A 24,324-nucleotide genomic window follows, 5' to 3' on the forward strand; every position below is an offset into this window, starting at 1 on the left:
GGCCTTGGGCCAGCTGCACAATTTAGGACACCCTCAGAAGAAGGAAATGGTAAACCATTTCTGAGTCTATCTAGAAAACCCTGAAAAGGGTTGCCAGAGGTCAGAATTGGCATGTCAACACACAGTTGTTAATGGCAACCATATTGACAGTTGGAAAGCAGAACTGGTCCACTGGCTATGCTTAGAAATTACCTGCTCCTTCCACTGACACCTGGCTGCAGTCTTTTCTCGGGCAGCAACAGAGAATATGATGAGCAGCATGGCTCCACGTCTTCTGCAGAGAGAAAAACCTCCTTGTGCAACCCCATCTAATGCTTGCAGTCCTCCCGGTATTACAACTCAGGGACCAAGTGGGAAAAGCTGGTAAATCATTATCTTTACAAAGGGATTAGTTTTCCTGCTTTGTCTGTTATAGTAGAGAAAGTTGTCCGGAAAATAAGACATTCAGGGCATCTTTCCTTATGTCAATGGAAAATTGTTGCCTTCCTCTAAGGCACACTCTGCTGTTCGTGGGTGGTGGAGTAACGAGAGGAGAGAGGTTTCCGCAGGAAACCCTGAATCTTCTTGAAAATTGTTGAAGGACGGATTTGCAAATTTGGTACGCCAACATTAGTTTTTCACTCACACAGTGGGTGATACCGGAATACCATTTCTCCAATCTATACCACCAGGGTTGGAATCTAAAGGCTACACCTCTGAGTCTACAGCTTCCAATTTGAAACTTATTTTTAACAAAGAAGCAGGAGGGGGGCTGTTGCAGACAGGAAAAGAAAAGGCTGATGTGGTGCTTAAGGCTTTCCAATTTTTTAGCTTTTCATCTGCACCTATTTTCCATAGCGATTTCCCCCCACTTTACGTAGAAACTCAATCTTGGAAGAGATATTGGCATTAACAAGGCACAACTGGGAGAAAGCTTCAAAATTTTCTTACCATCCTTAGTTTATAAGAGCTCCCCTCCCAACCCTGCTTTGCCCATCAAGGGTCAATAATAATAATAAAAACATGTGGATACAGAATACCTTAACCTCCCTCCCAGTGTTCCTTTACATCCGGTCAAGTACGCTAGAGACCACAAAAATGTAGGCCAACTGAAGCCAAGGTGTCACAAGGCTTGGTTCTTTTACCCTCCTCCTATCAAGTTGCTTCAGCCGTGTTTATCTGACAGTTCCAGGTGTCGTGGTTTATGTGAGCCAGGATTGGAGAAATATGACTGGAGATTTCCTAAAGATTGCCTTTTGTGACATTGTAATTGCCTTTTGCATGAATCACAGAATCATAGAATCATAGGAAAGTGAAGTTGGAGGGGTCTACAAGGCCATCAAGTCCAACCCCCTGCTCGGTGCAGGAGTACAATCAAAGCATATCTGCCAGGTGATTATCCAAGTTTTTCTTGAATGCTTCCAGTGTTGGAGCACTCACCAGCTCCTGAGGTAACTGGTTCCACTATCCTACTGCTCTAACAGGAAGTTTTTCCTGATATTCAACTGAAATCTGGCTTCTTTTAATTTGAGCCCATTGTTGTGCGTCCTGCACTCTGAGATGATCGAGAACATATGAAGCTGACTTCACATGACATGAAGCCCACACGATTGTTAAAAGGTATTCTTGAGTCTGTATTTTTGATGGAGGGAAGGAAGAGGTATGGTTGTTTTACTTTACATGAGAATTTTTATCCATCCATCCATCCATCCATCCATCCATCCATCCATCCATCCATCCATCCATCCATCCATCCATCCATCCATCCATCCATCCATCCATCCATCCATCCATCCATCCATCCATCCATCCATCCATATACATACATACATACATACATACATACATACATACATACATACATACATACATACATACATACATACATACATACATACATACATACATACATACATACATACATACATATCCTGCCTTTCTCCTTAAAAAGGACCCAAAGTGTCCTTACAGCATTAAATGTCAATATATAAAAGCTAAAAACCATATGTACTGTATACGAATATTTTAAAAAGACTCAAACGAATGCCACACTAAAAATGGCAAACAAAATCAGCACCCAAGAATGCATTCAAAGCAACGAGGCACAACCCTCCATTTAAAAACTCCTCTCAGACACCCTGTCTGTCTGTAAAAGACCAAATTACCCCACTGTGGATTTTGCAAACAGAAAAAAATCCATTTAATATACAAATGCAGGCTGCCCAACTCAAAGGTTGGAAAACTAATCACATTTATAAATCTCTTGGTGTAATTATGTCACTCAGAACAACTGATACTGGACTATGTTTAAATACGGAACATCCTTTCGCAGCTCACCCCACCAGAGAGCACAGCTGAATGAAATATAGTGGCATGATGTCTAGCAGTTGGTTCCCACTGATGGAGAAATGCAGCATGACTTGCTTCTTACTAAGCAGTTGTAGGGTTGGAGAGCGAACCTGCAGGAATAAAAGAGAGAGATGCAGAAAGAGGGGATTGGCTCCCGAGGAAGACAATGTAATAAGCATCATTCAGGGAGCAGTGTGTATCTTAGGAATGATGGCGACATCACACATTAAGTTGAATTTTTTCTGAAAATGCCTTAGAAAAGAAACGGACTTAGGAAATGCATATGTATTTTTCCTGTTAGATTAACCCCAGAATGCATAATTGTCTCATATTATACAAGTCTGGTGGCATGGACTATAATGCTCTGTGCTTCTCAAACCATCTGGTCTAAACTACAATCCTTCCTTCCTATAAACTTTTAAATAAACCTCTTTGGCTTGTCACTAGTTCAGTGGCGTTTGAAATGGGGCCGTCGCTAGTGGTACAGCCATCAGAAACATTGGTGCTTTGAACAGTGAGGGCACTGGGATGAATTAATGACTGGCTCCATCCACCGTCTTTTGAAGTGGTAGCAGCTGCCCGCTCAGAAACAGATGGTGAACAAGCCTGATCTTGGCTTTTTAGGAGTTAAGCAGATTTGAGACTCGGTATGTTCTGTGCATGTGATTGATTCTAAATGTTACTTGTCCTACATTAAGCTGCGGGGCTGTCGATGTGAATGTTCACATATTCCAAACTATTTGCGTTTCCAAAACACAAGATGACAGCTATATGAAGGACTCTGTTTCGGAATCTCCCTTCCTTTATGAATACTTCTGCCTGCTTTTCAGGATATATTGGCTCTCAGAATGTCACACAGTTAAAATGCATAGATAACAGTGTAATAAGAGACGGGGTGGAGCGAAGGGGGTCACTCTCTTCTGGTATCTGGCTATTAATTGTACATTCCAGGCTATTGCTTCTAGAAGGGAGCATAATCATCATCATCATCAATAGCATTATGATTAGCATTTGAATAGTGTTTTTGAATGTTGCTCATTCAGTCCTTATAATAACCCTGTAAGTTCACTTATTTTCCCTATTTTGTGCATGTGTGTGTATCAGTTGGTTTGGGGCCAAGCTTGAGAAAGAGTGGTTAGCCTAATACCACATAATCAGTCAGATCAGGGATTTTCTAGCTCCTTGCTTAGTTGTGTATATTACACTAGCTTTTAAAATTGATAAAAACGACATGTGTTTGCTTTTTCCTTCTCTGTAATTTTAGTTTGTGTTTACCAGTCATGGCAAGTTACTGTTGCCTTCTCTTTTTTTTAAGAAGACAAGCATCTAGTGTGGGCTAATATCCTTTTATATCAATATGTCTTTGAGGCATGTAGAAGGGTGCAGAAAGGTGCTAAATATAAATATTCTGAATCATGGCAAAAGAACTTGTGCAGAACCTTTCAGCCTGTCCCTGGGCACGAAAGGCTCCCACTTATACCTGAAATACTATAAGGCCCTGCTGCTGTTATCTTTACAACAGGGCTGCCATATAACCTGTCTGGCAGGGGTCTGCTCAGATGTTGAAAATGCCAGTGGGCCCATTTAGACATTAGCTGGCATGTATTTTAAGGTTCACAGATAACTACCCAAAGAAACAGTTACAGGTAACCACCCATCTTTTCCTATAGTAGCCAGGAGCACTAAGCAGGCTGGATAGCTCCGTGAGTCAGGTGTGAGAGTTTAGTTTTCCCTACTGTGCCTTCTAGACGTAGAGCCAGCCTGTGTAGCCTTGGGCAAGCTGCATCATCTCCAAGTGCCCCTTAGAATTGAATGGTAAACCAGTTTTGCATATTCTATACTTAGAAAACTCAGTAGATGTTGTCGTAAGTGAGAAGTGACTCTGCAGCACATAATTATATTACATTAGGGTAGATTGCTTCTTCTCTCTTGACTTCCTATTAAAGTCAAGATCTCTATTTTTATACACATCTTATTTAATAACTTCAGTGTTAAAATATATTTATCATTACAGCCTGGCTGTAAATTTATTCTGGTGCCTAAAATGTTATTGCTGTAATTTTAAACTAATTGCTATCTTTAGTTTCTTTCTTACTTTTATTGCTCATTCTACTCTTTTTATTTTACCCCTGATCTTTCACTGTAATTATAAAATAACACCCACACATCCATTTATTGCTTACTGGAGTCTGTGATTTCTGTCTTAAATACTAGAGGGTGGGGCTATCAAAACTCCTTAAATTGGGTATGTTGATCACTGGAGCCCTCAAGTTAATATTGGGTCGCAAGCAAGACCGTGCTCCTAATTCCTGCTCCACATCCCTTTATACAGTTGTGTAACGTATTCGTAATGATTCTTCTGTCATAAAGCAGAGGTAGAGAACCTGTGAACCTTTAGCCATCATTATAACTGCCTTAATCTCTGATCATTGACCATTCTGGCTGGGGTTGGTGGGAGTTGGAATTCCACACCATCTGGGGACAATTGCAGATTCCTCATCCTAGCCTGGAAGAAAGGATTATGTATGTGTGAAATCCTTCCTGTCCTTCTGTATCCTCATGTAGCCCAGAAATAGAAGTCAGTATTGCAGGACGAGGCTCCTCATGTGATTTCAAAATAGGCTGACTACTTAGTTGAAAAAAAAAAAAGCAAACAAGGACATTGACTTCCATAAAATTGCCTATGCTTATATATGCACTTAAAAAAAATCCTCAAGTATTTCCAAGCAGTCTAGTTTTACGACTCTACTGCGGAGCTGGTTTACTGTGCAGTGCCTCTTCCTTCCATGTTGGGAGTTCTGTAAATACGGTCATTTGACATGCCTATAATGACACCATCACCCAAACAAACCTTTCTCAAAAGACATGTAGTCTCCTTTGGTTTGATATTGCAGTAATTTATGAATAAGGTACTGTGCTAATACACACTGTTTATTTATTTCTGCCTCCCTTTCAACATGTGAATGAACCAGAGAGCCAATGCAGTTGCTCATTTCTATCTTCTCCTACATCTGGGAGCAACTAAGCAAACCAAATCTTCTGTCCATTTGTTTTTGGGTGGACCTACTCTTGACTTTTCTGCTGTTGTTGCTCTGGTATCTGCCATCTTTGTTTCTCAGATTCCAGCTCCCTAGGACAAATCTAGTTTTACTCAGGGGAGGGAAAGTTAGAAGTTGTATCCACCACCCTGGCCATTTCTTTATTCCCGAGTTCACCCAGGGCTTTAACAGGATTGCCAGCTAAAGCAAAAGCAGATTCGCCCAGACGCAAAATTGTCCATCAAGGCAATCAAAGCGTGTCTCCATCCTATAGCCGTGCCTGCAGCCAAACAGATCTACATATGTCTCATCCAGGAACTCTGCAGGCTGAGAAGCAACCACACACTCGAGAACTTTGCTCAGGAATAGAACTGCGTATCATGTTGATTGGGGAGGGCTTTCTCAATAAAGATCTTATCACTGCCTTTTAGGCAGGCTGGAATCTGGCCCTGTATAATGATGTCCACACAGCCAGTCCCCCCCCCAACTACTTCAGTGAGCTAGGAAAGACAAGGATCCAGTAACCATGTGGTGATGGCCACCTTTTCAAGAACCCTGTCCACATTCTTAGGCTACACAAACTGGAATGTGGGCATCACCATAAGGCAAGCTGAAGTTAAAGTCCCACCCACAGGACCCGTGTCAACTGCAGTGTCTTAAGTCAGAAAAGAGGGCAAATTTTAATGTCGATTCCTGCCAAGAACATCAATCCCACTTAGGTACACACGCACCCTTCTTGTCTGTCTTCCCAGAAGAATAGGCTGGCTATATGCAGGAATACAAAGCTGCAACATAAGTAACAAACAACACATTTTTCGAGGAGTCTTTTTTTATTAAGATAAATCCAGAAAAATTCCTAACAGTGGGTATATTCAGTCAGCCTGCGCTTCTCTTTTTTTTAAAGAATTTTTTTGTATTTCATTTAAAAACATGAATACACTTTTTAATTATTATTATTATTCTCCAAAATGTGACAAAATAAAACTACATTTGGGATACAACAAGATTTCCAGCTTCTAAGGATTTTTTTTTTCATGAAAATATTTCACCTTCTTTATAAAAGCAACCCACAGAACCATCGGAATGTCTAACACAATTATGTTGTTATTTTTGAGACCTCCCCACGTTAAGAAAACATACGACACATAACAAGGGTGAAATTACAATCTGAAGTCTGCATGACTTATACACAAAGGGATTATATACTGACAGAATTCAATAGCTACCACCACTGATTTTTTTTTCCAGGTACCATACAAACTATGACAATCACATTTTTTTTTAAAAAAACAATGATTTTGTTTTGTTGGTTTAAGTCCCAAGTAGCCGAGATGAAGATGTTCCATAATTAATTCCATGCTAAAAAAACCTGCATTTATAAAATAGTTGATAAAAATATTCCTCTCTTAACAATACAGTATGAAGGTACAGATACCGAATGATGGAAATGAAGAGAGCTAAGTTTGTTACTCGGACTTGGCCTCCTTCTCATCAGATACGTCAGCAGCCGGTGCCTGTCAACGTTTAAGAAGAACAGGAATTACATATTTTTATAGAAAAAAATATTATATTCTTGCATTTAAAAATAAGCAAAGACCAGGTACCAAAAAACCATTCGGAATGTACGAGAATTCAGCCTTTTCTCATCCAACCGAATCACACTGCCTTCCGTGAGTGAATTCTGGACCTAATGCCAAAGGTCAGTCTTATAAAGAACAGCACAGGTACCACACACAATTTTCTTTTAAATCATTGGTTCTCAAGAACAGTCATCTAAAAAGCACGTGGTGTTTCACAGTAATAACGAATAATTTATTTGCGTGTTACTGTTTGCCAGTGAAGTTTCACATTCTGCAATTCTGTTACTAAGGGAATGATTGCTTTTGTTTGGGCTTGATTATTCTCAACAAAACGACTGCATTTGTTATGTCTTTAAAACCCACCATTTAAACACTTAGTAACGCAGTGCCTGCAAACATACAAATGTCCTTTAAATGAAAAGAACAGGGTTACTGTTTCTATCGGAGTGAAACCAGGTTGGTGGGGTGGACGATATCCAGAGGTTGAGAACTGCAGATTTAAGTGCCAGGGTCCACCAAGTGCAAGCTCTGATGGTGCCTGTCCGTTATGAAGCAAAACAGAGCAGCTCAAAAATATAGTCGTGGCTTCTGCACACTTGGGAACCACTCCAGATATAGACAAGTGCACAGGAAGATTGTAAACTTCAAGGAAACCATGCCTGTCAAGTAAGCAGCCTGATGGGAAACTACCGCCAGCGTGGAAGGCAGCTGAACCGAGAAAGGTGGGGAGCTAACAGGCCTGGAGAGGTGGAGCATCAGTGTGATCATGAGAATGGCAACCACAGCTCATAAGGGAATGCCTGGCCAATCACCACACACTCTGTGCCTTCTTTGTAGGAATGTGCTCTAGGATTATGCAGAACTGACAGCCCTCCAAAGCCATATAAGATGTCAAAGAAAGAGGGGTAGGTGGAAAGAAGCCATCACTTATTTCCCTCTGAAATTTCTGATCCTGAGTTCCAAGATGGGTGCATTTCACTTTCAGAACTGCAAGGTATATAAAACTACCTCGTTAGTTTTGGTGTCTCCATTCTCAGAGTGGTTTTCTTCTTTAGCATCTTCTTGCTTAGTTTCTTCTTTTCCTTTGGCTCCCTTTTTCCCTTTTGCCGCTACTTTCTTGTCCTCTTTCTTATCATTTGCTCCTTTTTCTTTCTGGAAGAAGGGGCAGGCACAGTCGGCATTTTATTGTCAATCTTTTGTCAGTGACCAAAAAAAGTTCTACAGCTCAAGCAGGAAGGGAACTTTTGAATAATCTCTAAAAACACCAGTTACGTATGAGATGAGTAGTTCAGCTTTTAATATTACATCAAAATTACGAGAGGGAGGGAGGAACCATTGCTGGACTAATATTACATTAATGTGAAGGTCAAATTTTTCATAATTAATGAAAAACTCCCACTGTAACTACCATTTTTCTCAAGATGGACTTATGCACCAAAAACTGCTTACAAGAATTTATATGCTATCAGGGAAGCTTTTACTCCAGATTTCAAGCATTAGCTCATCTTGCTGGTCTTTTCCATGAATGCAAGAGAGACAGCCTCGTGCCTGCTCCCAATGAAAGCATCCAGAAGACACAAGTGGAAACCGCCTTTCTATTGAATCTGGTTAGAAACACAGAGGCCAAAACCTGAAAACAGAAAGCACTAGGCTTGTGGCGAGAGATGATGATATACAGGTAACCCTGCCCCCAAGGTTGAATGATTACAGTGCCATTCACTGGCCAATTACATGTAAATAGCATTTCCTGTTTGCATCTGGCGTCAGCAAAATGAATTCAGGAATATATAAATTGCAGCACTGCATTGGATGTGTCAGGACTAAACCCTTTCACTTGCTGCAATGCCGTTGCCCTGGAATCCAGTCCACAAAAATCAACTTTACAGGCTCTGAAGTAAGCAAAGCAAGGGAGCTTAATCTCAGATTGAAATTTTAAAATATGAGCTACACTTGCACTTGTTTTAAAAAATGGATGGGAGTGAGGGCTTCAGAAAATCCCCAGGCACTAGGCTTTAGACGCTAGGAGATACAGAAGTTTAATGCTACTTATTGCACAGTCAATGTATAAGTGCTTTTACTTAATACTGTAAGAAAAAAAGGGGGAGGGGGAGACTGGTGCTTGATTTTCAGGAACCTGCCACTTACATTTCAACAGAGAGAAAGAAAGCAGGTAAGAAAATCAAGTTTAACATTGGGAAAGCAGATTGACATAGAGCTACACGGAAGCTGGGCTGCAGATCATTTACCTTAGGTGCTGCCTTTTTGGGTTTTGGTTCTGGCTTAGGTGGAGCAGGTTTCTGGAAGAGAGGCACAATGATTAAGGTGTGTCCTAAGAGAAACAGCGCAACTATAGCTCTTTGGTTCGCTCTAACAGACTCAACTTTGAAAGCCTCTTAACTTTTAAAAACAAATGAAATACCAAGTTCCCAGGGCCCACAGTTGTAATTACTGGCTTCTAAACATGTGGGCAATGCCTAACGAAACCTCAGAAGCCAAAAATGTCTAGGAAGATTTCCTCAACTGATCAGTGCCTTTCCCCCCTCCTCTTCTTATAATTAGCAAATTAAAATAAATTGCTGCAAGGTAAGCTAACATTAGCATGCTTAATATTAGGCTAGGACTTTTGGTGCCAGTTTTCCTGATTTTGATAAAAGTCTAAAGAGAGAGAGAGATAATGGCTATGCCACAAGTGCCCTTAACCAATTTTATACCATGTAGACTTGTATGTTTTCTCAGAAAGCGCAGATTTGTGCTCTAGGCCAGGGGTGGGCAACTTCATCAGGTCTGGGGACCAGTTTTCTATCCCAGGGCGTTGCAGAGGCTATGCAGGTAGCAAAATGCCCAAACTGTCAACAAAATGAACTCAGAAGTGGCCAGAAGCCCACTTCTGTTTTTGAAAAAGTGGTTTGGGATATATATATTTTTTAAAGGGGATGTTAAACAGTGATGGGGAGGGGTGACCTATTTCAAAGGCGAATCCCCACTCCTGGAAGTTTCCCAAAATGGCAATACATTTTTTCCTGATTGCAGTAACGGTCTAGAAAAATCTGGAGGGCGCACATGACCCCTGGGTTAGACTTGAGCTACTTCTACTCTGGACAGCTATGAACATTCATTAACAGCCTTGACAGGGAATCCTGAAATGTCACTGGATATGCAGCATATTAAGGTTTTGATTGGTGGCAGCAAATTAGATCTTATTATTCCAGTCTTTTTAGCATTATAGGTTTGGTTTCTTGTCTCTGTCCAAGATAATAGTTATGACATTTAAATTCTGGGAGTACATTACTGACGTTTTCTTCCTAAAAGCCTAACCACTGCAATTATAGTCTTCTCCTCAGCCCTCTTCAGCCATTACTTACCTGGGTCTCAGCAGCATGCTTAGAAATGAATTGGTAGCTGGTCCCTTCTTCACTCTTGTTTTTTCCACGTGGAGAGCAATGTGTCCAAACTGGAGAAAGGTCTCCCTCATATGCTAGAAAAGTGGGATTCTTACTCACAAATAAGAGTCTGCCCTGGAGCAAGACTCTTCTGTTTAGACACATTGTTCTCTGTGTGGAGACAGCAGTGATGGAGAGAGAAAGAGGTAGGTGCTCCTCTTTAAGTGTGTCACCGAAAGCCACATATGTAATGACTAGGGGGAGGATTTCTATGACATGTCACATTTTTTTTGCAGCCTATGTTTGAGTTTATGAGTGGGTTTGGACATGTTTATGAGTAACCTGGTGAGAAAGCCCAGATTACTCAAAAACATGTTTAAACTTGCTTATGGGTTCCACTATAGGTTGCAGAGAAAGTGTGACATGTCATAGAAATCCCCCCCCCCCCCCAAATGACTGGTCGGGGCTTGGTGGTCAGAGATGCAATAAACAAAAAATACATGGTCTCTTTGGGTTCAGTACTCAGAACTTGGAATTACATCCTGTGATAGGGCTGTCTACCGACTTCAACACACACTTCTAAAACCAGGCATCACTTTTAAATTAGTTTTAGCTTGATTTGCTCTCTTGCTGCAGCTGGATTTATATCTATTTTGGATAGCTTTAAGCAAAATATTTTATTTAAAAAAACACACACACAATGACATTATCTTCATCCTAGCTGATAAAAAAAGGCAGAGTACAAATTTTCATATCAAGATCATGTTTTAAGTCTAGTTGCATTTATCCTATACCCTGACACATTACATTTCCCAGTCTCTCACCAGCTGCAACGGTGGAATTCAGCAACTTTCAGAGCCCTGCAATATGGGTGTATGCTGAATGAGGGCTCCTATGCAGCACTGCTATTTTCAACAGCAGGACCGTGTCGTTTCAGGTGCATGGCTCGTCTCGTGGGGCGTATTCTGACTTCATGGCTGAAGGGAGTCTTGAACCAGACACCTCAGGATTCACCACTTGTACACCAGCCCCATCAGACATTTAACAAAGGTAAGAACCTCTCTCTCTCTTTTTTTTTTTTTTGTCTCCGAGATGCTTTTAGAAACAAATAGTTTGAAGTTCCCCATATCAGCATCAACGTACTGGAAGTGCAACATGAAATAAAGGGAAGAGGAAAGCTACTCACAGCAGATAGTCTAGCCGATCGTCTCTTTGGCTGCACAAAAGAAGGACAAGTCACCAAAACTGAACACTGGCACCCTTCCAATAGAAATATGAAGTAACAGAAACAGTTTGTGTTTTCTGCAAATGCAACTCCCACTAAATTTGTTGGGCTCGAACTTCCAGACAAACCCCTTATCAGGTACAGTGGGGTCTCTACTTAAGAACGTCCCTACTTAAGAACAATCCAACTTAAGAACAGCTCCATTTGCTAAATTTTGCTTCTACTTGAGAACAAAAATCCAAGATAAGAACAGGAAAAAAAAACCTTTCCTGCTCTTTTTTTAACCTTACGTCATCTTAGGTTTAAAAAAAATTCTCCCCCTAGTGGTAGAGTACGTATTAACCAGCTTTGCATTCGTTCCTATGGGAACTAATGCTTCAATGTACGAACGCACCTCTACATAACAAAAAAACAGCCAGAACGGATTAATTGGTTTTCAGTCCATTCCTATGGGAAATTTTGCTTCAACTTAAGAACGTTTCAACTTAAGAACACCATTCCAAAACGGATTAAGTTCTTAAGTAGAGGTTCCACTGTACAGTCATATTATAGCACAAAAATACATGTTTATAACCCTGAGGGAACTCCAATCATATTGACACTAAACCATCTCCATTCAGTGAATCATGACTAGACCAGACCAATACAGGCTATTGTGCCCATGTTATTTCTTTTTCTTGTATGTTGTAATGGAAGAATTCAGGGGGTTCTTAAACCTGTGTTCTGTTACAGTGAAACTTCTTAATCCTTGTGTATCACGACACACAAGCAGGATTATATTAACTATATCCTAGGCCTAAATTCAACTGTTTGTTCCCTTCCTGGTTCAATGGGGATCATTTCCATTCATTCAGTGGGTCAACTGCAGTTGGGATTATTGGATTTAGGCTGAATCTAGATCACGGTTAACTTAAGGGCCAGGAAAGGAAATTACTCCCATTTTTACATTTTCTGCTGGTTTCATTACTTAAGTTAATACACAAGTAAGCCAACTCTGGTTCAAGAAGCTGATCTTGATTCGAGTTTCCAAGCACAGGGCAAAACTCAAATCCTCAAAAAGTTCTGCTAGTGAAATAAGAATGGCAAGGGATGTGGCACATGCTTATGTCCTTCACATTTCACAACATCCCCCAATATTCACAAACTTAATGTTTGTGTTGTAGAATAGCATACAAGAGGTCGAATTTACCCTGAACCAGATTCTCTGGCCCAGAAGCTGGGGAACCTTCCAGCCCTCCTGGCCCTTGGGGGCTTCTCCACCTGTCCGTGTCCATTTGCCCATGATACCCGTTTTATAATTCCCCAGATTTTGTAGGTTTTACCCCCATTCTGGAGTTTGTAGCTGCCGGCAATAAGATCTTTATCCTTAAATACCCTGCCGTTTTAGGCTTCACCCTCTTGCTTTGCCCACCACTGGAATCCCGGAGAAATGATCTAACCCTGCTTTGGGAAAGAAGTTGTCTAGCGTTGCTTTAGCCGCAAATGCTACTGGTGCAGAACAAGATAAGGCTGAGGAAGGGCAGAGAGAGAGAGACCCACAAATGGACAGCTAGCTCTCTTACCCCACCTCTTTAGCAAACTCTGTTCCTACTGAAGGATTAAGGAAAGAACTGGTGTGGGGAGCCTAGCTCCACGACCAACCTTTGCTTTGCCCTGGAAAGGTTGGTGAAAATCTCTGCCAGTGCCAACGTTTCGGGGGAAAAAATCCCCTGCATACAAGCGAGCATAAGAGCAAAAAAGCAGGGACCAAATGTCTGGGATGATAAGAGCCTTAAAAGCAGCCACCTACCTCCTCCTTTACCTCGCCTTCAGCAGCAGCCTAGTTTAAATAAAACAGAAAAAGCAAAATATAAACAGTTGGCCTTTGTTTCAGTTCCACAGAAGGGAGCGGATGCCCGGAGATTCGGGGTCCCCGTCACACCTGCCAAAATACAGGGACCTGTCAAAAGTGCTGCCCTGGGGGGTTTTGAGTATGAATGGGGAAAACTAGCAAGCATCCAAACCCTTTGTGCCTGGTCTGCAGGCCTCAAAAGGGGGGGGGGGACATGAAGTAAACCCACATATGCTCCCCCCCCCCAAAAAATGGCTCTCATCCTGTATATTCTGAACCTCAGGCTTTGACCATTTCTTATCTAAGTCGCTACCTAGCCTTCCCTGTTTGTCCCCTTGGGCTTATTTTGTTATTTATGTGTCTAAAATATTTTATCCCACCATTCTTTTTAAAAGGACCCAAGGTGGCTTCCATGGTGAAAAAGACAATATACGTAAAGGCTAAAAACAGCAAGCCTACCACATTTTTTTTTTAAAAAATTAAACAAGTATTAAGTAAAAACCAACAATAAAATTAAGTAAAACCAGAAATGAGCAATCCTCGTCCCCACCAAAAGGGGGAAAGAGAAGGAACACGAGGGGGCTGCAGAGTCAGGCCCCTCTCTTGTATGGCTCCCCCTTCCAGACTACAAGTCCCACCATGCCTCGGGAAAGCCCCGGGCCCGCGCTTGCGCCGTGGCGCCGGCCGCGTCCCAGCTTTGCTTTCAAAAAATGGGGGGGGGGGGGGAGATTCCCGCCAAAGGACTACCTGCAACAAGGTCGTTGGGCGCCTTTCGCAAGGGCACGGGCTCTGCCTTCCGGGGGATCGGCGGCGGCGGCGGCGCCGAAGGCGAGGCCGGCCCGGAAAGGGGGAGCGGCGGGCAGGGCCGGCAAAGCGGGGGGAGCCGCTGCAGAAAGGGAGGTGTTTCTTTTTCCCCCTCCGGAGAAGCAGGAAGAGGGCCAGCCCTCCGAGCGAAAATGGCCGTCCCCACGAGCACAATTCCTCTCCTCCACCCCCCCGCCATAAAAACTCCCCGTGCACTTGATCCCTCCTTGCGGGGGGGGGGGGCGAAAGGACAGGCGGAAGGGGGGGACGATCGTGGTGCAAGCCCCGGCCGGTTGCAAGGCGCCCCCGCCTCGCAAACGTTCCCCTTCTGCAGGACAGGCGGGGGGCGATCCCTTGCCAAATCTCTGGGTCTTTAACCCCCCCTCCACTCCGGCCCCCAAGCCGCTTCCTCCGCAAGCCCAGCTTCCAACCCCCCCCCGACTCTGCGCCGCCTAATGGCTCCGGCTCTCCATTGCACAACCATCTGGTCTGGGGAAGAAGTCGGAGGAAAGGGGGGGGGGGAAACACAAGAACAAAGGCGGACGGAGGAGGAAGAGGGGACCCCCGGATCGCGGGGAAAGCAGGGGCTGGATCGGGTCCCCCCCAACTCCCCCAGTCCCAAGCAAGGACCCCAGAAGGGGGGGCAGAGGCCGAAAAAGAGGATCGGGTGGGGGGGGGGAGGAAGCCGGCCGAGCCTCCCGTGCCTTGGCGGACGATCCCCGGTGGGGGACCAGCCAGGCTCACCATGGCTGCTCGTCGTCACCCCCAGGCACGGCCACCCTCGGCCGGCCTCCCCTTTTCCTTCCCCGACCGCCCCCCCAAAACCCGCTCCAAAAGTCCACCCGATCGCCTCCGCTTTTCGCGGCACCCATTAAAATGCAATCCAAAATGAAGGGGGGTGGGAGGGAGGAGGACGGCGCTACACACACACACACGCAGGAGGAGCGCGCGCGCGGAAAGCCCCATCGCTGCTTTTTTCTCCCCCTCCCCAACCCCCCACTGCAAACGCTTCCTTCCCCCCCCCTTCGCGGCCCTTCCACCCACCCGCCCCTATATTTTATTTATTATTTTGGCTTACCTTTCTTTTGGGCATAGTTGAACCTTAATAGTGGGGTTGCAAAGCAAGAGGGAGAGAATTTTTGTACAGGGAGGGGGAAAAAAAAAGAAATCGCAACCACCCTACCGCCTAGAGCAATTTTTAAAAAATATATATATACTGTATACCTATGTATCTATATAGCACTAAGCACCGCGCGCAAAATAAATCCTTTTAAAAAAGCCTTGGTTAAAAACACACACACATATATATAAACAGATCTAGATCGATTGGCTTGCTTGCAAAACTGTACAAGACATCAAGAGTTAATTGCAGCAGCACCAACGGAGAGCCCTCCCCAAAAAAGATATATTCCCCCCACCCCCAAAAAATAATTCTCCCTTCTTTATTGCAAACAGTAAAAATACACCAAACACTCAACCAAACTGCATGAATGGGGAGCGCGAGAGGAGCCCCGGGCTGGGAGTGACGGGCGTCTCGGCCAATAAGAGGCCAGGGCGAGGACGGGAGGAAGGCGGCGGTTGCAGGGCTCCGGCGGGGGGGCGGGGCCGGACTCTTAGCGCGAGAGACCCGCTCGCGCGCCCCATCGGAGGGTCCGCCGCGCACACACGCAGCGCCGCGAGACGGGGCCTGTGCGCTGGTTGCGTAAAGCGCGTCCTGAATACGCCACCCGCCCCCGTCCACTTGGACTAGGGAAGGCGACGTCGCGCCTCCTTTAACCCTTTCCCAACTTAAGTGGGGGGGGGGCTGTTTCGTTTTCCAAGGCTTTTTAGGGCCAGCCTGGAAGCAAACAGCGCCGGGGCTGGGAAGTTTGCTAGCTTTGCAGGGGAGCGCGGGGGGGAGAAAGAAAAATAAAACCCCGTTTGGTCCCATGCCATTCCTGGCCGGTCGTTCCCCCCCCCCATGAGACTTTAAAAAGTTCCTTCCCAGTCAGCCAAAGAAGGGAGAAGGTGGGAAGGGCTGGTGCAAAGTTTACTCCTTCTTCCGAGGGAGGGCCAGCAATATGGCTGCCCGGGCACCTTCTGCAGAGGCGGTGGGAAGGCCCCGGGTTTGGGGGGGGGCGGGGAGAAGAGACACTTTTGCATCCCGACTTGGGCTAGGAGTGGCTTCCTTCGGGTTTTATTCGTGGGACCTCCCGCTCTTCGGGCCCTTCTGGCAGGGCAGGGCATCCCAAAGCAGGAGGGTTTTGCAAACTTGCCTCCTGAGGCTTTCTGCCCCCCCCAGTCCAACCACCCCCCGTTTTTAATTGGAAGGGTTGGGCGGTGGCCAGGACAGATATGGGGGAGAACAAACAGAAAAACAAAAGGAGACGGCCAACACCGTTGTGGCACCTTTGGGATGAAGGGCTATATTTTACACAGAATTGGGAAAGAAAAGGCCGTGTGGTTCAGAACTACTGTACACAAAGGCAAGAGTGGGCTGAGACCTGTATTGAACCACTCAACAAAAATCAAACAAGTTGCAAGCTTGCAGTCTAGCCCATCTAGGAGAAGGAAAACTCTTGATTCCAAACCTCCACTGCCTTGTGGCCGCTATACCCCCTGATGGAAAAGGCTTCAGGAGTTCACCTCGAGGCAAAATCCGGAGCCGGAGTCCCGGAAGCAGTTTGTGTCCTTCAGGCAACATCGCTGGAACCAGTTGTATTGGCTTTTGCCTTTCCATTGGACTATTTCAGCGATGTGGAGAGGGGGGATTTGCTGCTTGGGTAACAGCCTGTCCTCCATATTATTTCACCCAGGCTTCGTGTTCTGGAGAGGACACTCCAGCTTCGCATACAATATCGAAGTCCTCCATAGAGAGCATGTTACCATAGTCTCTCGAGACTGAAGGATGTCTATAGTGAGGATGCAAGCTGAAAGCTGTTTTTTTTTTTTTTTACTGGTTCAATAATGATATCACCCTACTCTTGCATCGCTGTACTGTATTTTGATGGGAACTTTCATGGGCCACTGCCTCTGCTTCCTCAGCTCCTTCACAGACACACTTTCCTCTCTCTACCCTACAGAGGCATCTTGTTAATGCCTTAAGACTACGAAAAACTAGTCCCCTTTCGGAAAAAAAGGTCCTAGATCTTCCAGGATTCCCTTTTGGAAAAATGATTTCTGCAGAGGATGTGGCAATAAATAATATTTGTTGTCAATGTTACTTTTAAAATGTTATTTTTAAAACACTAACAATATTTATTCCTGCCATGTTGCCTTGCAGAGTTAAAAAAAAGGCACCAGTGTAACAATGTCACCATTAATGTATTATTTATGTGCTCTGCTGGTAACCTACCTCCTTACAAAGGATACAGTACTTTCTGTTTTCTAAAACAAGAGTTGCTGGCCTGCAGAACTGTGACTCCCCCATTAAGTAACACAAGCATTAAGATAAAGTAAAAGTTTGTGGCCCTCTTGGAAAGAAGGGCTCCTGTGTAAATGCATGCTTTGGATGGATCTGTTGTATTGATATCCTGTGTTTCTGGACAGAAAACAGTTTACAACGTTTAAAATAATTTATTTTTATTATTGATTGATTGATTGATTGATTGATTGATTGATTGATTGATTGATTGATTTGATTTGATTTGATTTGATTTGATTTGATTTGATTTGATTTGATTTATACCCCACCTATCTGGTCTACTCGACCACTCTAGGCGTCTTCCAGTATAGGATAAAACAATAAAAGACAAGAACATTACATAATCATTTGATACAGTATTAATAAATAGAGTGAGAATAAAATAAGAAGGAATAGAAAAGAAATCAGGTATTGACTGGAGGGAAGGCCTGGATGTACAACCATGTTTTTAATTGGGTTTCAAAGATTATAAACTACTAGTTATATTTAAAGCAAAACATTTCACACTGAAACAGAAGCAATGATTTTTTCTCTCTCTCTTGGCTACAGGCCAGCATCCGTTAGTCATTTAAAAGCAGATGCAGACCGCCAGATCTTAGGTTATCTCTTAAAAGCTGCCAATGACTCAGTTTTGGTCCCAGCTAGGCTCGATCAGTAGAAATTAATTGGCTAGCTGTAACTAACAAGTTCTATTCATTTCTGTGGGTCTTCTCTAGTTGGGATTGAAATTGGATTTAGTTCAATGAGGGAGAAGATAGACTTCCCAAGGGAGGAAATTTCAGAATGACAGAGCTGTGACCAAAACTGCCAGGATACTTGTTCCTGCTGCCAACTTGATTTATCTTACCAGAGGGCCTGCAAACAGGGTTGTTGTGATTGATCATAAAGCCCAGGGGGTTTGTATTTGAAGGACAGCCTTCAAATAAGGGGCCCTAATCTACTCGGGGATTTAAAGATAACTCTACAGTTGCTACTTTGAAATGAATCTGGAAATGCATTGGCAACCAGCATCATCAGTACAGAGTTAGTGTGTTGTGTTCCAGTTGCACTGCCTGACTATTTATTTATTTATTTATTTATTTATTTATTTATTTATTTATTTATTTATTTATTTATTTATTTATTTATTTATTTATTTATTTATTTATTTATTTATTTATTTATTTGATTTTTATCCCACCCTTCTAGACATATGTCTACTCGGAGTGGCTCACAATAAAATTATTCATAAAAACAATTAAAACAATTATTTACCTTGACAATATTAGTATTAATCAAGATGGAAAATATGAAACAAAAGATTAAGTAGAAAGTAAAAGTCAAGTATTGACATGCAACCAAGCAGTTCCATTCTTTATTAATCCCTGGCAATGTTAAAAATATTTTTGCTTATACCTTCTGTCCAGATTTCTCTTTTCATAATACCTTTATTGGATTCAGTGAGCTGTTATTGGTTCTTGAACTCTTGTTTTTGTTGTGCTGTCAAGTCACCCTCTACTTATGGCCACTCTATGAATAAACAAATGTCCTGTCCTCAACAGCCCTTGCTCAGTTCTTGCAAACTCAAGCCTGTGACTGCCTTTAGGGTGTTGATCCATCTCATATTTGGTCGTCTTATTTTCCTTCTGCCTTCAACCTTTCCCAGCATGATTGTCTTTTCCAGAGAGCCTTGCTTTCTCATAATCCGCCCAAAGTAGGGCAGCCTCAGTTTAATGATTTTTGCCTCCAGAGATAGTTGAGGATTGATTTCCTCAATGATTCACTTTTTTCCTGGCAGTCCAAGGTACAGTGGTGCCTTGCTTGACGAACATAATCCATTCTAGCAAAATCGCTGTACAACGAAATCGTCATCAAGTGAAAGTAAAAAACCCATTAGAATGCATTAAAAACCGGTTAATGCGTTCTAATGGGCGAAATACCTCATTGTCCAGCGAAGATCCTCCATAGGGCGGCCATTTTCCGGTGCCTATAAAGCGAAAAAGCCCTCTTAAACACAGCGGGGAACCATTTTGCACAGCGGGCGGCCATTTTGAAACCCGACGATCAGCTGTTTTCTGATAGTCGTTAAGCGAAAAATTGTTTCCCGATGCAGGGAACCGATCATCGTCAAGCAAAAAAGCCCTTTGAAACATTGAGATCGCAAAAACATTGTCGTGAAGTGATTTCATCGTATAACGAGGTAATTGTCAAGCGGGGCACCACTGTACCTATATGTGGCTCAACTGGAAAAAAGGCCTCAGGTGGAAGGCTTTGTAGTCTAGCTAGGCCTAGCTTCCTGTACAGAAAGGAAGTTGCCCCATTGCTAGTAGAGAGTTTCCTTTCTGCACAGGGAGTTAGACATAGCTAGGCCACAAAGAAGTAACTTTTATTTCTGAAGATGAAGAACTATGATAGAGGCTTGCTAATTTCCCATTAACAATTAGGCCAATAAAGACCAGAGGCAAAATCCACACGAATCACCTGTGGGGAAGTGTAGTCCTTTTTTAAAAAAAACAATATGGTCTTCTATATTTGCACATACATTAGTGTGCACATGTGCAAATTTTATGCAAACCTATGTTCTCTTGTATCCTCTGGTGATATATGCCACATCCAAAGAGTAGTATATTATTCCACCATAGTTGGAATTTAGGTTACAAGGTGGTGCTGGGTGTTGTCAAAAATCAACATTTGCTTAGTAAAAAATCAGCTATTTACTAGGCCGTTAGAAATCTTTTTTTTTTCATTTCTGCAAACTCATCTAGCAGGTTGTTTCACATTTCTGATATATGCTATTAAGGTTAATATACAGAAATTATTGCTTCCCGAATCCACACTTGCAATCCACACTCATAATCTCAAGAATAGACTACTGCAATGCACTCTATGTGGGGCTTCCTTTAAGACTGATGCAGAAGCTTCAAATGGCCCAAAATACGGTGGCCAGGTTACTAATTGGGGTGAAAAAATTCCACCATATTTTCCCCACCCTGGCCGCCTTGCCCTGGATACCTGAAGGACCGCCTCCATCCATATGAACCTACCCAGCAGTTAAGATCTAGCCAGGGGCCCCTTTTGAAAGAGCCCGTCTCTCAAGGATGTAAGAGGGATGGCTTGTAGAGAAAGGGCCTTTTCGGCAGCTGCCCCCAGACTATGGAACGCCCTCCCGAATGAGATTCGTCTGGCGCTGACGCTGATGACATTTCGGCACCAGGTCAAAACCTTCCTGTTCCAGAAGGCTTTTAATTGAAATAATATCAACTGTAGGTCCTGATGGCAATTTTTAGAGTATATATTTTTAATTGCATTTTAATTATTTTGCCCTTTTATTGTATTTTAAATGTTGTAACTTATATGCCACCCACACTACATCAGTCGGGTAGTGTGGGTGGCATATAAGTTAAATAAATAAATAAATAAATGTACTTATAAAGCCCTAAATGGTTTAAGCCCTCGATACTGGCAGACCACCTCCTTCTGCCTAGTTCTGCCCCGTATCACCCATTCTAGTCAGGCTGGGCAGCTGAGGGACCTAATGCTGTGAGAGGTCCGAAGGGAAAAAACTAAAAATCAGGCCTTCTCAGCAGTGACCTCTCGTCTCTGGAACAATTGACATGCAGAGATCTGTCTGGCCCCTTCCCTGAGGAACTTTAAGACCAATTTGAAGACATATTATATAGGCAGGCCTTCTCTGCAGCCATCACCTAGCCTATTTTTATTTTCCTTTTCTCTTTTCCATCTTGGATCCTGTTGTTAATTTGGGTTGTATTTTTAGTACACTTATATTTTCATAGTTTATTTTTTTGTGTAAACCGCCCGGAGTAAACATGTTCTAGATGGGCAGTATATAAGTCTAATAAAATAAACAAATAAATGCTTTTTGTTGTAAGTATTCCAGTCCACACAAGGCAAGCTAAGATGAACGTTGTTTCAAGAGACCAGTGAGTGCCCATCTCCTGTTTTAGGAGATGAATTAGTACACCTTAACACCCTTCTTAAAACACTATGAAAAACAATTAATCCATCCAATTCATCTCAGTCTGCCAGGTTTTAGCAGCAACAGCTTATGTGGGAAAGTTTCAGTCTAATTATGTTTTTTTTTAAAGCAAAGAGAAAGTTTTCAATGAGAATTCATCTTCTTCAGGCTGTGCACCAAGCTCTTGTGAGTGGCTCCCAAATTATATGCTGTTATTAACGTTCCAAAGTCTCATGGCTGTCGCCGGGGCCTCGCTCAGCTTCTTAGATGGAAATGGCTGCAGTCTGCAAGAGGCCCGTGGTGGGAGGACGTGGCTTCAAACCCCTCCCCAGCCAGTGTTGTGGAATTTACCACTGCAACTCTTTAAACAAAGGGCAACCCAGCAATCCGATCCTCCCCCCCCCCATCATTTCCCCCTTCCGCCTTCTTTTGGAACTTAAAGAATTTCTGTTTGGCGAAGGAAAACAAGAGAACTGCATGGTGAAGATGCAGGCAAGATGAACTATCAGGTGGACCTCAGAGAAAGCCACAAGACCATCCACGCAGGACCTAGTCCCCTACTGGGAGACAAATGCGAATGTAGACAAGCCCATATACAGTGTATATGAATTCAACAAATTAGCCATTTTAATAATGGCCTTCCTTCTAGGCCGGTCCCTGCATCTCTGTAGCTGTTCCAGTAGATGTCTCTGTTTAGTTAACCAAAGGTTCAAACGCTGGTGCTTACCAAGTTCTGAGCCCTTTAGTTTATTAGATGTTGTTCAGAGAACCAGCTTTTCAGTCTTTTTCCACCCCATGGCTATCTAAATAACAGGGGTGCTGTTCTTCTCTCTTATCCAAGATGATCCAATGGGGGTAGGTCTGGAATGGGATGGAAGGAATCATGCACAGCCCTGCATTCTACCCCATAATCCCCTACATGTCCTGCCAACATGGCAAAATATGGGCCTCTGAATGGACCTTGACTTGGAGTTGAAAAGCTTCTAGAGTGTGGTAGCAGGCCTGGAGTGGACAAAACAAACCCTCCCAGATGTTCTTGGACTGTATCTTCCAGCAACCTTATCCAGCATGACACCCCCCCGGCAGGGGGCTGCAGTCTGAAAACATCTGGAGAGCTGCCCTCCACGCCCTGCTCCTGCTGCTATGGGCTCTACATCTGGGGCAAGATAGACATGCATGACAGGCCTGCGCAATACCCCTTCTCTGTGCACACCGCGCCCATGCAATCCATCCGTCTTGTTTAAGTGGCACCCGGATGGCTCAATGCGTCACACATTCCACAGGCACTGAAAACAGCAGGAGTAATTGTAGACTTACTCCATATTGCCAAAGGCAGGAAGGAACCTTTGGCTTTGACACGCCTGTTGGACTGCCACAGCGGTGACTGCTGGGTGTAGAACACAAAACACCTGGATTCTCTGATGTCCCCACCATCGCTATGTTGTTACTTTCCCAACTCTGGTGGATTCTAGAGAGATCAGACTTGTTACGGGGCATCAAGGGACTTCCAACCTATGGTTCCCCTATAGGTTAGTGACCTCTAGAAAGCTCTGTCATTCACAGCCCTGTGAAACTCTTACAAACTCAAGGTTGTGGTTTCCTTTACTGAGTCAATCCATTTCATGTCCAGTCTTTCCTCTTTCCCAAAAGCTTTTCTCAGCATTGTTTTTCACAATGTGCCTTGTCTTCTCATGAGGTGACTAAACTACAATAGCTGATGGTTTAGTTGTTTTAGCTTCTGGTGAGAATTTAAGCTTGATCTGACCTAGCACCCACTACAAAGTCCTCTTCAATACTGTACTGTATTTTAAATTATCCCCCCCCCTCAACTTCCTTCACTGATCTTGGCCTTGATTTTCAGGGACACTTTCGTATCCTTGAGCACTTTTCTTTATTTTCTTCACAGCTCCTTTTCAAAGCCTGAGTCTTCTTCGGTTTTGTTTTGGATTTTGTTTTTCCTGCACTCTCCATTTAGACTGATGATTGAAACAAAGAATAGCAAATTTTGACAGTTTTGATCCATCGTTGTTGGCTTCCAAGTCATATAATTCTTCAGTAATCCTTATTTTTGCCTTCTTAATGTTCTGCAGTCATTATTTTTGCCTTCTTAATGGCAGAAAGCAGTGCTTTCTGCCAGTAATATTATACTACACTTTCCATTATCCCACTCTGTGTAAAGAATATAGAGCTAGCTGATCCAATGGTCTAACTGTTGCTAACACAGATTAATATATTTTAGTTAACACTGGAAGGTTGAGTGTGAATTCAGCCACAGTGGCATCAGGTTCTCTCATACTTGGGCAGCTACTGAGGACCAGTGGCTAACAGCTGCCTGCATTATGAGACTGTCGGCTCTAGCCACCACTTAAACCTCTGCCAGTGCTCACCTTGTTGGTTTTTCGTGTGTTGATTGCATTTTATAAATCTTGTGATTTTGAGGATCTGAGGCTAGGATATCCATCTAAAGAATAGATACAGTACGTTTGTTCTTTGATGGTACTACATCATGATCATAAACAACATTTTAAACAGGCAACATGTCTCTGTGTGTACTGACTCTGAAAGCAAGCACTATAGAGTACAATGGGATTTACTCCTTTTTCATACTTAAGGTAAAGGTAAAGGTTCCCCTTGACAATTTTTGTCCAGTCGTCTTCGACTCTAGGTGGCGGTGCTCATCCCCGTTTCCAAGCCATAGAGCCAGCGTTTTGTCCGAAGACAATCTTCCGTGGTCACATGGCCAGTGCGACTTACACATGGAACGCTGTTACCTTCCCACC

General features: G+C 43.3%; 1 protein-coding gene across 2 annotated transcripts; it reads right to left on the reverse strand.

Annotated features, from left to right (window-relative positions):
- Positions 1–6,177: 6,177 nt before the first annotated feature.
- On the reverse strand, positions 6,178–15,753 carry HMGN5 (high mobility group nucleosome binding domain 5). 2 transcript variants are annotated; one of them, XM_072981078.2, is made up of 6 exons: positions 15,265–15,753; positions 13,341–13,370; positions 11,513–11,542; positions 9,193–9,243; positions 7,955–8,098; positions 6,178–6,880 (listed from the first exon to the last, which is right to left on the reverse strand). In XM_072981078.2, the coding sequence occupies exons 1-6, from the start codon at positions 15,277–15,279 to the stop codon at positions 6,833–6,835; spliced, it is 318 nt and encodes a 105-aa protein (XP_072837179.1). In that variant the 5' UTR covers positions 15,280–15,753; the 3' UTR covers positions 6,178–6,832. The 2 variants fall into 2 exon arrangements, with proteins under 2 accessions (XP_072837179.1, XP_072837181.1); XM_072981080.2 differs by lacking the exon at positions 15,265–15,753 and adding an exon at positions 14,931–15,084.
- Positions 15,754–24,324: the final 8,571 nt, after the last annotated feature.

Source organism: Pogona vitticeps, chromosome 11 (genome assembly GCF_051106095.1).
Source record: "Pogona vitticeps strain Pit_001003342236 chromosome 11, PviZW2.1, whole genome shotgun sequence".
Lineage (NCBI taxonomy): Eukaryota > Metazoa > Chordata > Lepidosauria > Squamata > Agamidae > Pogona > Pogona vitticeps.